This window comes from Acartia tonsa, chromosome 1 (genome assembly GCF_053477335.1).
Source record: "Acartia tonsa isolate MP-2025a chromosome 1, ASM5347733v1, whole genome shotgun sequence".
Lineage (NCBI taxonomy): Eukaryota > Metazoa > Arthropoda > Copepoda > Calanoida > Acartiidae > Acartia > Acartia tonsa.
In genome coordinates this window covers 14,460,300-14,474,805 of record NC_137260.1, presented here as the reverse complement: position 1 = coordinate 14,474,805, position 14,506 = coordinate 14,460,300, and the positions used below count along the sequence as shown (strand labels likewise).

General features: G+C 32.0%; 2 protein-coding genes across 4 annotated transcripts in view; one reads left to right on the top strand and one right to left on the bottom strand.

Moving 5' to 3' along the window:
* LOC145313455 (uncharacterized) overlaps nucleotides 1–5,112 on the top strand; it is a 33,692-nt gene extending 28,580 nt beyond the window's left edge. The window contains exons 10-18 of one of the 3 annotated variants that reach the window (XM_080152901.1): nucleotides 1,045–1,129; nucleotides 1,697–1,836; nucleotides 2,050–2,125; nucleotides 2,304–2,456; nucleotides 2,768–2,834; nucleotides 3,034–3,090; nucleotides 3,402–3,475; nucleotides 3,983–4,030; nucleotides 4,338–5,112. In XM_080152901.1, the coding sequence (XP_080009027.1) occupies nucleotides 1,045–1,129; nucleotides 1,697–1,836; nucleotides 2,050–2,125; nucleotides 2,304–2,456; nucleotides 2,768–2,834; nucleotides 3,034–3,090; nucleotides 3,402–3,475; nucleotides 3,983–4,030; nucleotides 4,338–4,420 (783 nt within the window). In that variant the 3' untranslated portion in view covers nucleotides 4,421–5,112. Of the gene's footprint in view, nucleotides 1–1,044; nucleotides 1,130–1,696; nucleotides 1,837–2,049; nucleotides 2,126–2,303; nucleotides 2,457–2,767; nucleotides 2,835–3,006; nucleotides 3,091–3,401; nucleotides 3,476–3,982; nucleotides 4,031–4,337 lie in introns of all 3 variants that reach the window. The other 2 variants (XM_080152894.1, XM_080152886.1) reach the window with 2 other exon arrangements.
* Nucleotides 5,113–5,529: 417 nt separating this feature from the next.
* LOC145332325 (enoyl-CoA delta isomerase 2-like) lies at nucleotides 5,530–10,644 on the bottom strand. Its single transcript, XM_080177316.1, has 12 exons — nucleotides 10,591–10,644; nucleotides 10,421–10,445; nucleotides 9,860–9,975; nucleotides 9,318–9,381; nucleotides 9,002–9,068; nucleotides 8,836–8,869; nucleotides 8,427–8,503; nucleotides 7,507–7,559; nucleotides 6,938–7,006; nucleotides 6,400–6,518; nucleotides 6,008–6,087; nucleotides 5,530–5,718 (listed from the first exon to the last, which is right to left on the bottom strand). Exons 1-12 carry the CDS (start codon nucleotides 10,603–10,605, stop codon nucleotides 5,637–5,639), a joined length of 801 nt encoding a protein of 266 aa, XP_080033442.1. The 5' UTR covers nucleotides 10,606–10,644; the 3' UTR covers nucleotides 5,530–5,636.
* Nucleotides 10,645–14,506: the final 3,862 nt, after the last annotated feature.

Here is a 14,506-nt window from a genome sequence, read left to right as displayed (position 1 = left end):
CAAACTATCTATCTATCTATCTGCTTATCTATATACCTTCCTATCTATCTATCTCTCTATGTAGGAACAAGAGATGTACTATAGCACCCAGCCCTCGCCCATGGGAGGTAATTGGTCCCAACAAACTATCCATCTATCTATCTACTTATCTATATACCTTCCTATCTATCTATCTCTCTATGTAGGAACAAGAGATGTACTATAGCACCCAGCCCTCGCCCATGGGAGGAAATTGGTCCCAACAAACTATCTATCTATCTATCTGCTTATCTATATACCTTCCTATCTATCTATCTCTCTATGTAGGAACAAGAGATGTACTATAGCACCCAGCCCTCGCCCATGGGAGGTAATTGGTCCCAACAAACTATCCATCTATCTATCTACTTATCTATATACCTTCCTATCTATCTATCTCTCTATGTAGGAACAAGAGATGTACTATAGCACCCAGCCCTCGCCCATGGGAGGTAATTGGTCCCAACAAACTATCTATCTATCTATCTGCTTATCTATATATCTGCCTATCTATTTATCTATATATCTATGTAGGAACAAGAGATGTACTATAGCACCCAGCCCTCGCCCATGGGAGGAAATTGGTCCCAACAAACTATCTATCTATCTATCTGCTTATCTATATACCTTCCTATCTATCTATCTCTCTATGTAGGAACAAGAGATGTACTATAGCACCCAGCCCTCGCCCATGGGAGGTAATTGGTCCCAACAAACTATCCATCTATCTATCTACTTATCTATATACCTTCCTATCTATCTATCTCTCTATGTAGGAACAAGAGATGTACTATAGCACCCAGCCCTCGCCCATGGGAGGTAATTGGTCCCAACAAACTATCTATCTATCTATCTGCTTATCTATATATCTGCCTATCTATTTATCTATATATCTATGTAGGAACAAGAGATGTACTATAGCACCCAGCCCTCGCCCATGGGAGGAAATTGGTCCCAACAAACTATCTATCTATCTATCTGCTTATCTATATATCTGCCTATCTATTTATCTATATATCTATGTAGGAACAAGAGATGTACTATAGCACACAACCCTCGCCCATGGGGGGAAATTGGTCCCAACAGACAGAACTTGACCAAGCAACAATAGGTAACATTCTTATATTTACCCTGTCCGTCTGTCTGTTTGTTTGACCCTGTAGAAATTTTTGAGAGGCTTAATAAAGGTCCTGAGGTGAATTCTTAAAAAACTTTTGCCCCACTAAAATCAGTTTGCCCCACTAAAATTTTAGTGAGGCAAAATTATCCCCTCTAAATTTTTAGTTTGCCTCACTGATTTTAATGGGGCAAACTGATTTTAGTGGAGCAAAAGTTTTTTTTAAAGAATTCACCTCTGGTCAAGTCTCCTCTAAAGAAACTAGCTTTCTCCCCCCCCCCCACCCTTACCTCATTTGAAATAAAATTCTCGAACTAAAGTCTAAAGTTATAGATGTGAACAACCTAAGGATAAGGTTAAGTTACAAAATATATACAGCTGAATATTACAGCTAACATGGAACTCGTTTATTGGTCAGTTTGTGCATTCAGCAGTAGAGGAGGGAATGTGGTAAGGGATTGGAAAGGGGGGTCTCGTTATTTAGGCTCGCTGCAAGATTGACTTTATTAGATAATATGAAAATCTGGTGTAAGATCCAAGTAATTTGATATTTTTATCTAGGGTTGCCAACCTCTACAGCCTATTACACTGCACAAGAAATAACAGCGTTGACAACTGCGGGAACAAATTCTCCAAAATTTACAGACAATGGGTCACAGGACAATTTCCAAGAGTTTGTCACTTTGGTTTGTCAGACTCAGGTGTGGCACTTTTCATTTGATGCTAGCGAATGAGGGAAATTAGTCGACCATCAACTTTCATACATTAGTTTAAAGATACATAAAAATATATTAAAATTGTTACTTAAGCCTTATGTTAAAACAATAACAGCAGAGATATACAAAGATAGAAAGATGGAATAACCCTAAGATCAGCTCAATTTATAAAGGTTTCAAGGTGATATTACTTTTCAGGATGGATCTAGTCTTTCAAATCTGCCCGGAGGCAGCAGGTCGCCAGGAAAGGTTGTCAGCTATTATACAACAACAGGTATAAAATGATAGATAGGCCTGTATGAAGCTAAAAACCTTCTCTTGACCTTTGGGAAGCCTAACTGTAAAGAAGATACGTATAGGTTCAGAGTAAAGCGTTATCCTTTACACCAGACACACACACATCCTGTTACTTTTATGTAAGGTTTCTAAATCAATGTATTTTATATGTTTAGACGAGAATGGCGAAGCCATCAACATGCAGATCTCGCCGGAGGGGTCAGACTCCCCGCACCACCACCATACAGAAACTAGCATCAGGGAAATTAGACTCTCCCCACCTGGACATGATAACATACCTAGAACTGTACTTTATACATATACATCAGGTATAGATTTACCCTTCTTTGATTTGTTTGATTCTTGTGTAAACTAGAATAGTCAGCCTCTATAGGTTTGTTTTATTCTTGTCTAAAGGAATTTTAAAAGAAACTAGAACGTCTCCTGCTAATGACCATGTTAACACTTTATGCCCTTCTTTGTATGGACCTTTCATTTTAATTTACAATTTTATCTATCAAAACAAAAATGTTAAAATCAATAGAAACTACAATTTCCGTTGCAGAGATACTTTTCTTATTATTGATTTTTTTTAGTGGATAATAATTAACTTAATTTATAAATAATTATTTCTTTTCAGGAGGAACCATATCCTTATCTGAGAGCCTGGCGCCCACCAACCTATCCTTAGTTCAACCAAACCAAAGGTGTGTGTTCATACATAATAACTGACAGATAGAATAGGGAAGCAGTGAAGGATAAAATGGGACAAGAAAAAATTATAGATAAAATGCAAAAAAATGGAAGGGGTTAAAAGGCAACAATCCAAAATAAAAATAAACCCAGATATTTCCTTTGTTTCAAAACTTTGTTATTCAGTATGAACACGTCAAGGATGACCCTTAGTCCCACCTCCAGAGTGAGCAACCTGTCCTCCCTCCAACCTACTGCCACATCATCCAGGTATAAACCAACATTTTAATGAAAATTTTATGTTTTTTTAGTATTTCAACTGAACATTTTTTTCTTATTCTATCAAAATTAATTAAAGATATTTTTTATTACATTTTTTGTTTTCATTATAATAGAAAAACACAAAACAAATTATATAATGTAATAAAGTCTTATCTAGTATAATCTTGGAAAATATTGTTTGACATTCGACGTGAAAAGTAATGAATGAATTTTTTTTAAAAATTAAAGAAAAACACTTATTTTGAAATAAATGTTTCTTTGAAGAAGCAGATATGATTTTAATAAAAAAATCTTTTCAGGCATGCGAACATATTCTTGTCAGAGATTGATTCTAACTCCATTACTTATGATATAATCAACCCAATGTTGTCAGGTATTTATTTTTATTAGTGCCATTATGTACATATGTTTACCCGTCCGTCAGCTCGCTCATTGTCTGTACCTCCTTTAAAAAGAAGCTTTTCTTTAATTATAGTCGGTCTGTCCGTCAATCCAAAACGCATTACTCCTATTGTTATTTTGGCATTTTTAAATTGTCCTATCGATTCAAACTTGGCATGGTGTTTTTTACCTTTTTAACTAATTTTTATGTAATATAATTACATTATTCATCTGATTTTAGGAATAATAATTTCTAGGACAACAACGAACAATATTATAAACGTAGCATCTCTATAATCAAGTCCTAAAAATGTAATTTGTCCTTAAACAGTATCAAGTATTCAATCAGTTTTGCAACAAATTTACTTACAAAAAAGTTTCGACTTCTTTAGTCCTACCGTTCCAGAGCTTTTATGCTATGGACGTTGGTATCCTTGTTACTATGTAAATTGCACTTTTCAATTCAAAGTGCATAAGTTTAATGTTAATATTTTTTTAGCAACAAGTGGAGATGGCTTGAACAATCCTTCCTTGCATCTTACAGAAGGTAAATCATTTTCAGCATTAGAAAAATGTCCATTCTGACACATAGTGATGAAGCCCTTTATTGAGCCATAAAAATGACGTCATACAATACTAATGACCAATTATAGACTAATAAACAGACTAAATTAACTAACTAACAAACCTACTACATATAATTTCACTATTTTTTAATTTCAGTTTTTACTAAATTACACTTCATTAAGTGGTTACAATAAGAAAATTCTATTATTGGACACTAAGTCACATTATCTTGCTTAGACAGCCATCCCATATTGAAAAATATAATGTTTATATTGTTTCTTTTTCAGATCGTTATTTTAGCAGTCAGCTAGAGCCGATGGACGCAACTGTACACGGTATTCCAAACCAACATAATCAACAAAATAAATAAATTAGAATTATATTTACCTATGTAAATTTATATGTACTATTTGATAAAGCTATATAGTAACTTAATGAGCTGCCAATTTCTAAATGATTAGCTGCGAAAAATCTGAAATAGCCAAAATACAATATTGAACATGCATCGCGCAGCTTAAATAAACGCGAAAAATATTTTTTTTTGCAATGCAATAATCATTATTATAGGCTTAGTTGAGCTTTTAAGCTAGAAGGCCAGCCGTTAGTCCGTTATTGAAAAGTCCTATCTTTTAAACTGTGACTTTATCCTAGATTTTTTTTATTAAGTTTTACTATTGTTTAGTATTCATGTATTTTCGTAATTTGTTTTGTAAAAATGATTCAAAAATTAAGCAGCTATAAAACCAAAGAAATAATGTGTAATAAATTCTAGTCTTTAAATTTTAGAAACTAATTTTACATCTAAATTCATTCTGTCTCATAGAATTTTTCTTTAAATATGCGTTGATAACCAATCAGCAAATGATGTAATCTTATAGAATAAGTAAACTTATATGACAGACTACTAGACCTATTTTAAAAAATGTTTCCATCTACTAAAGTTAGTACTTAATCACTTATAATTAAATTTTGCATTTTGTTAAAGAATAAATTGTAAAAATAATTGTTTTAAACTCAAATATTAGTTAGATCTTTGATTGAATAAAATTTTTAACAACATAACCTAAATAGTTTATTATTGTAATTAGTATCACAGCTCTTCTATAAATAGGGAAAGTCAATTTTAACGGATAAAATTGTCTTTATTCTTGTTTTTTTCTCAATTATCTTGTTGAGAATAATATGCTAATAGTTTGTTTCTCAATGTTTGATTAATTCAAGGTAAGTTTAAATGCCAAAAGATTGGCATCAAATTTTGGTTGACAATAATTTGTCATTTGAAGATTTTTGTAGATTTAATCAAAATATCATTAGTAAAGATTTCAAATACTGATTAAAAATTATTAGCTATTCCACAAACCTTAATTTGTATTTTATGCTATATTTGCGGACTAGCGGCTTCGCCCCTAGAGACATCTAGGCCCTGAGCCACAGCAAAAAATCGTTTTTTATTTTTACTTCCGCGGAAAAAGCTGTCTATTTTCGATAATAATAACTATTTTCTAAATTGGTGTAACGTATTAGGTATATTTTTTATTTAATTATTTCATACACAAAAAAATTTATACATACAAAACTTTGATGAATTACAATTTAGAAGATTTCTTTGATAGAAAATTCATAACAGCACCTAGACATTCTGGTGACTTCCATCTTTCCTTTATCACCCTGAAATTTAGTTCGTTTAAAAAATCAAACTGATCTTAAAATCAATATGTAAATTTACCTTTAGAGTGAATTTTTTTTTATAAAAATCGTTATGAAAATGCAGTATTTTATCTAAATGTGTGCTAAAATGTGCACCAATACAATATTTTAACAAGACGCTTTGTGTGAAATTGAAGGCAGGGCTCGGCTGCTGCGCGTAGGCCTCAATTAAATCGCCATAGTATAACTTTAAAATTCAGCTGGATGTCTAAACCTGTGGCGCGGATGCCGAGCTCTGTTTAGAGATGACCTGCATTCTTCAGCGTTTACTTGTATAAGTGTGTCCTTGTTCCATTTATTTAATAGGCCTATAGCATCCTCAAGAGTTTCCTGAAGTAAAAATAATTTTAAAAAGTAAAAGTACCAACTGAAAATTATTAAAAATGTCCAATAATTTATTGGATTGATTCCTTATTAATTCTTATTTTTTAAAAAAATAATCTATTTATCTGATTGACAGGATTTGAGTAAAAGCATCTTTTGGGAAGCTCTCCAAAGGTCCTATAGTACTATTTTGTGTGTTTTGAAGCCAAAATAAAGAGAAAATAACAATTGCAACATCTTTTTACTTTGAAGTAAATTTTAATGTCATTTCAATAAAGAAGTTTGACAATAATTTATTCCTCATAATTAGTTCATCACCTTAGGGTAGGAGACAAATAGTTTAGCAGTTTTCAAAGTTTCTTGCATAAGTTGTTCCTTGTTGATTATCTTGGAGATAAGGCCACAGTTGTGTGCATCCTTGGCAGTCACCTTGTCTCCTATGTATAGATAGGTCAATAGCAGATAAATTATCCCCCTCTGTCCCCCAAATGGATATTATGACAGAGGAAATATTTTCGTCAATTTAGTTTGCTAACATGGACATTATCTATTTGTCAGTTCGTTCATCCATTTGGAGGGGAGGGAATGTGGTAAAAAGGGTAGATATGGGGTATTGTTATTTTAGCCAGCTACGAGTTTCACTTTATTAGAGTACATGATAATTTGTTGTAAGATCCAAGTAATGGTAAATCCGAATCCCCTCAATTTCCAGATGAACCCTATGTAGCATGAAATTGTTATTAACTGCTTCATTACAGCAAAAATGTGCAATGTACAGTTAATATAAAGTAATAGAAAAGTATCCATGCTGCAAGCGTGTTTAAATAATACCTACTCATAAATAGTATTTTAATACCTTGCAATAAGATTTCAGTAGCTCGTGACCGTCCAAATATTCTTTGAAATGTGTAGGTGGAACATCCCTCTACAAGAATTTGATAAATATTTTTAAAAAATCTTTGTAGAATGCTTAGCAGAATATCTTTATCATATTTTACTTGGATTTTTGGCTCATACCATGATTAAATCAATGAATCTTGCCAGGTACCATGAGGAAAGCATTGGAACTTTACCTGGAGTTTGTCCCAGTGCCATGAATGGAGCATTGAAACTTTACCTAAAGTTTGGGAAAGTGCCATGAATGGTGCATTGAAACATTACCTGAAATTTGTCTCAGTACCATGAATAGAGCATTGAAACTTTACCTGAAGCTTTGTACAAGTTCATGAATGGAGAATTGAAACTTTACCTGGATTTTGGGATAGTGCCAGGAATGGAACATAAAGTTGTTACCTGGAGTTTGGCTCAGTGTCATGAATGGAGCATTGAGAGTTTATCTGGAGTGCGTCCCAGTGTCATGAATGGAGTATTGAAACTTTACCTGGAGTATGGCCCAGTGCTATGATTGGAGCATTAAAACTTTACCTGGAGTTTGGCCCAGTGCCATGAATGGAGCATTAAAGCTGGCTCCAGGAACACTAAAACAAAGATGAAAAGGAAGATCAATTTTTACCAAATGGCAATGAGGATATTCTAAAGGTAATAGTTATTTATCGCATGATGTAAAAAAAAAATATTTAAAGATTAAAACCTGTTTCGTTATTCCCGAGGGGGTGAAGTCTAGGGCTAACAAAACTGGTAATATCTTTTATGCTTTTAAAAAATTTTAATATTAGTAGTAAATTGGCTTTAATAGGATGCTATACATGATACATTGGCTGAGAACCGTCTCTAAGTTAGCGGATATTAATTGATTATGAAGAAATAATGGAAAATATTTTAAAAGCGAAGCTTTTCTATAATTAGGGTCGGTCCGTCCCTCCGTCCGTCCGAGATGGATAGTTTTTATTCGTTAATTTAGGCATGTTAGAATTGTCCTATCGATTTCAAACTTTGCATGATGATTTCTGTAGTAGTTGGGCACGATTTAGAAAGCGTGGCAACTCTATAATCATTACCAGAATGTCCGTACGTCCATTTTAAAAATGTTGATTTTTCTACTTTTTTAACAACAAATTTTTAAGTGTTCTAATTATCCGTTTGATCTGATTTTTGGTATATTGATTCCTGGGACAACAACGAACAATATTATAAGCGAAGCAACTCTATAATCAAGTCCAAAAATGTAAGTATGTCCATAAACATTATCCTGTTTTTAAGCAGTTTTTCAACAAATTTACCTACAATTTTGATTCGACATTTATACATTTATGTTCCGATTTTTCAGTTCAGATACTGTACAAGTGTTAATGTCCGTTTGTTCTACCGTTTCAGTGCTTCGCTTTTATGGATGTTGTCATCCTTGTTTCTTTAGTGTTATCGTCAACCCCGTCAAAACTAGCTACCTATAGATGATATGAAAATGAGGAAGCATAGTGAAACCAATTCCAACTCCATCCCCATTCACAGCAGCAATCAATAACTAAGTATAAAATACGTTTTTGGAATCATAAGCAACATATATCTGATTTAAAAAAAAACTTCAGATATCATCATTTCAAGGAAATAGGGATAGGACAATGGGCAATTTATTAACTTTTAGAGTCCGCCACTATTTGAGTTCTTTATAAACAATATTTTCAGCAGCATTATATGCACTAGTCCCCAAATTAGCCAAAATCAGAAAAGTGACATTAGTTCTAGACAGGACAGCCAAGAAAATAAATCTGAGATTCTTTGTCCTTTCACTAGATCCCTGATATATTTAGTCATTACTTATTAAAATAGATATATTCTATAAATGAAAGTTCATACCTTATTACTGTTGATCAATGCATCAATAAAATCTGGCAATATTATTAAAATCAATGTTAAGCTTAGATATAATAAAAAAATATATAATTATGAAAATTAAGCAAATTTAGAAAATTAAACTATTTAAATTATTTTAGTTTATTAATAGTTGATTTATATAATTCCTTGAAACATTTTGCGTCCAAACTCTGCCATATCATCCAAACCATTGAAGCCAGCATTGTTCATTGAATCTACAAATTGAAAATAGCTTGACGATTACGCAGCGTTATATCTATTACAGTACGGCTTCTATACCGATTAATATCCGCTGAATTAAAAATGGTTCTCAGTCATACTGAAAATTTATGTATATCAACGAATTTCAGACAATTTTCCAATAAATATTAAGATAAAAATCATAAAATTAATAACTGTTTTGTTAGCCCGGGCTTTTGGCCCCTCGGGGCTAACAAAACTAGTTTGTGATTGAATGACATTACCTGTAAAGTTATTGAGATCATTGCCACTAGTAAAAATATCTTCACTTCCAGTAAACAAAATAACCTAAGAAAAAAAAAATCAAAAATAAAATAGTCATCAGGAAAAAGTTATTATTCATTATAAATAATATCAAATTGTAAGTAAAATTGTATTAAATCAAAGTATTGTACAATAACACTTGGACATATTGACAGAGAAAAAGTTGTAGTCATTTTAGTATGCTAATATGGAATTCATTTATTGGTCAGTTCGTTCATTCAGTAGGAGGGGAGGGTATGGGGTAAAGGGAATGGATTGGAAAATCATTATTTTAACCAGCTACGAATATTATTTTATCGGAGTACATAACAATCTGTTGAAATAACCAAGTAATAATATATCGATTAAGAGTAAAATAAAAAAAATATGCTAAATTTATCTATTTTACAATTTTCTTCTTTGAAAACCAATCAACAAAGAAGAAAAAATATCCAGTTAACAAACGGGCCATAGAGTTGCTGCTCTCATAAAGTGATGTCAAATTTCTTGGTTCTAGTTCTACCTTAATCGAATCAATTGTATTAGCTTGTTGGAAAGCCTGGGTTATTTTAATGAACATATCAGAGGAAATAGCATTCTTCTTTCGTGGTCGGTTTAGTTGGATTAAGCGGATACCATCTAAATAGATTGATTAAAGAAATAAATATGATTGTTATTGATAAAAATTTAACTTCTGGATTAGTGGACCTTAACCCAATTCCTTACTAAAACTTTAAATAGGAATTTTTTTGCGGGGATCTAAAGGAATAAGACAATAGCCGATAAATTGATGAACATCCCTAATGATGATACATAAAATTACCCCTTCTGTAAATTAAATTTAGTGTTGAAACGTTTAAGCACTCAACTTAGTTAACCAACTAATCAAAATTCACTAAAATCCCCAAAGATATTAAGACAAATCATAAGAAAATGTTATTATACTGGTTATCATAGAATTTTGGGGACAAGTGTAATAAACAGCCCATTTTCCCTCCCCATAAACGATGTCTACTCTATTATTCGCTGTGTATGTTTGTCTGTGTATTATGCTGCGTTTATTTCTCTATTTTAAAAAGCTTACCTTGGTCTTTTATAATAACTTCTTCCTAAATAAAACAATGAAAATTATTGTTTCGTTAATATTCAAGTTTTTGAAAAATCAAAGTAGTAAGGTTTTCTGTCTTAAGCTTTGAATACAGAGCATATCGATGCCTGTAGTAATTAAATTAAGAAAAAATTATTTTCTGTCACCTTTTTATTTTTCATATCTTTAATATGTCTTTGACTAAGAATCTAGTAAGAAACTGAGAGATAAGAAATACAAAAAATAATAATATTGAAAACGAATCTTTTCCATGATGTTTAGTCTGTACGTCTGTAGTTAATTATTTTTCAAATCTTGCAAATGAGGAATGAATTATACACTTAATAGAAGAGCTACACTAAAGTTACAAGTTTAATATATGAGATTTACTTTTTATATCAGGGACTAAAGAGATTAGACATTGACCGAAAAATTTATTTACATCCCCAATGTTGAAACACACAATTATAACCCTTCTGTAGATTACAATAGTGGATGAAACGCTTGGACACTATACTTAACTAATCAACCAATCAAACTTTAAAAAGTTCCCAAAATTAGAAAGCCAACGAATCAGAAAACTTCATTATAAAACTTTGGGGACTAGTGTAATATACAGCCCAATGTCTCCTCCCTCCCAGGGTGGAGCTACTCTAAAAGTTGAAATGTTCAAAAGTCTGGTATATGAAAAATCATTAGCCCTATTATTGTTAATTAAATGATTAATTAAATACAAATGTTTTATATGTTACGTACGTTTAGATGTGTACGGAATACAAAAACAAAAACTACTGTTTTTGAAAAACAGTAATAATGTAGAGAAAAGCGAATTAAACTCTTTAATACTAGAAAACTATAATTATCACTCTATCTATCTAGCAACCAAAATATGTTCTTCTGATCCTCTTATGTGTCTTCGTTTATTTGTTGTTTAACAATAATTTTTAGTTCCATTGTTGTTTTGATCAAACACCTTAAAAGAGTTGCCTATAAATGCCTGCAGCATTTTTCTCTCCCTTTCCCCTTCCCTTGCTGTCCGCTGCCTAACCGCGGAACCCCGCGGTGGGGCAAACCCCTAAACCACAAGTTATAGCACCTATTTGTCTTTGGTCAACATAAGAACACTTGTAAAACAGCTAAAGTAAAAATGTTTTGTCTTTGGTCAACATAAGAACACTTGTAAAACAGCTAAAGTAAAAATGTAATAACAAAGTCGGTAGGGGCTGGTCTGAATTAATTTTACCCCTTGGGTTATATCTCTTAGGGCATTATATAGTGTGGTTTTAGACTAGTTTTGTTGGACCGGACCTTCATCCCCTCGGTACAAACAAAACTGGTTTTAATATCATTTAATATCCGCAGAAAGCTGTTTATATATCTGCCTAAATTAATTTTTAAAAGCGAAGCTTTTCTATAATTAGGGTCGGTTAAAAGCGAAGCTTTTCTATAATTAGGGTCGGTCCGCCCGTCCGTCCGTACGTCCGTCCGTCCGTACGTCCGTCCGTCCGAGATAGATAGCTTTTATTCGTTAATTTAGGCATGTTAGATTTGTCCTATCGATTTCAAACTTTGCATGATGATTCCTGTAGTAGTTGGGTACGATTTAGAAAGCGTAGCAACTCTATAATCATTACCAGAATGTCCGTACGTCCATTTTAAACATGTTGATTTTTCTACTTTTTCAAACAACAAATTTTCAAGTGTTTTAATTATCCGTTTGATCTGATTTTTGGTATATTGATTCCTGGGACAACAAAGAACAATATTATAAGCGAAGCAACTCTATAATCAAGTCCCAAAATGTAAGTATGTCCATAAACATTATCCTTTTTTTAAGCAGTTTTTCAACAAATTTACCTACAATTTTTATTCAACATTTATACATTTATGTTCCGATTTTTCAGTTCAGATACTATACAAGTGTTAATGTCCGTTTGTCCTACCGTTTCAGTGCTTCGCTTTTATGGATGTTGTCATCCTTGTTTTGTAAAAACTCCTTTCTCAAACTTCAAGGGAGAATTTAGAGCACTTGCGTTTTTTTCACCGCTAGACAATTTATTCATTTAATAGATAAAAATGGCTTTTATGTCCAGGGGCAATTTTGTGTTTTGCGATAATTGTATGTTTTGTTATTTGATTTTATTTTTATTTTTATTAGATTTTCTTATTTAGTACAAAGAAGTACAAAAATTAAAAACAAAATAAAATGTCTGTTTGTCTTTCTCTCTTAAATTATCACTAAACTCAGGACCATATTCTTTACTTTATGGGAAGCTTACTATATGCCGTAGGAACATCTGATTTTCTATTCTATTTAAAGGGAGGGATGTATAACCCTCCAAAGCGGAAAGAGTCCTTGAAAAATATTGCTCCCTTTTTTATGATTTAAAAAAAATTCTTTTAGATTACACAGCTCTAGCTGCAATCTATAATACAAAGTATTGCGATGTCTATCTGTCTTTCTCTAAAACCAATTGTGATCTGCTGTGCAGAGAATATAGCTACTAAACATTCTATAGTTTTATGCTATTTTCTTAGGGGCTGTGAAAACTCTTCCATTAAAAATGCTTTACTCCCCTTCTAAAAATATGAGAAATACTAGTTATAACAATTATTTGATTAAGCTGGTTACTAAATGCTATGGGCGCAGCTGCTATGATAAGATAAATCAACAAACCATATGAAGTAACTTTTATAGTTAATCCTTTTCTCATAAATATTTCATAAGAAAATCTTTCAAACAGACAAAACATCTGCCTATTACTCCCCCCTCCCCCCATTCCCTCGACCATAATCTTGGAATATATTAATATCGAGGACAATTATATTAATAAGTAGCGCAGCAATAACAGTCATATACAGATTTTGATAAAAAAGGACATACAATTAAGAATTGGTAAAATTAATTAATGATATTTGCGTATGAATCATTGAGATCAGATCTGATAAAAAAAGCAAGGTAGACTACTTCAATTACTTTTAGCTAGTGACGGACGTACGGACAATATACAGTAGCTTCGCTACTAAAAGTAATTGCTCAAAAACATATGATATTTGTTTCAATAATATATGACAACCATATATACAGAGTTTATATGGGGGGATATTAATTTATGGCGACAGCCAATTTAACATTCGATTTTGTACAGTGAAGATATTGTTTTTTCTTGGATTTTACAAATAATTTTGAGAAGGTTTATTTACCAAAAAAAGACATTTTTAGAATCAAAACATAATTCAACTTAATAATGAGGGTTATTTGCCCTTGTACTTTTATAATTCACGTACATTCTCGTACTATAGGGTCTCTATCACCAAATATGTTGATAATAATGATAACTATCTTAGTGAGTAATAAGTGCAACTGTTAAGTTTTAATTGAAAGGTGTGGATCATTATTTATTAAGTAAAATGTAAGTAACTTAATTTATTACTTTGCTTCATTTACTTTTAGGGCAATAAGTAGCACAACAACATAAAACTTTTAAGGCTACCAGTTTTTTTTAGAAAAAATCTCAGAATAGCTATTTATCGTAGCGTATTATAGAGAGCTTTCTGTGGATATTAAAGAAAACGTTTAAGATTAACACCAGTTTTATTAGCCCTCAGAGGATGAAGTCCAGGGCTTGCAAAACAGAAAACTTTTTATAGTGCATATAAAAATGACGTCATACTGGCCTTCCATTGGACAAATAAAATGTAAACTGGCCTGCAATTGAAAATTTTGTCTGTGTATTGGTCATTTTTATTGGATGACGTCATTCTTTTATAGGAACAAAAAGAGATTACTAATATCAATATTATGATTTTTATTTTAATACTTGTAGAAAACTGGGTATACAACGATATGGTTCTAATCCAGCGGATATTATTAGGTTTCGAAGCCATACTGGAAAAATATTTAACAGTAGAAAAAATTCTAGACCAAATTTAATAATAAAAGAACGGTTTTGTATAAGAACATATGAACTAGATGTAATAAACAACAAGAAAAAATATCATGTGAATGTTAATAGTTTTTATGTTTTCCCTTTTTTGTATGTTAATAAATATCTACTATAAACAAGCGTGGAAATCTCCAAA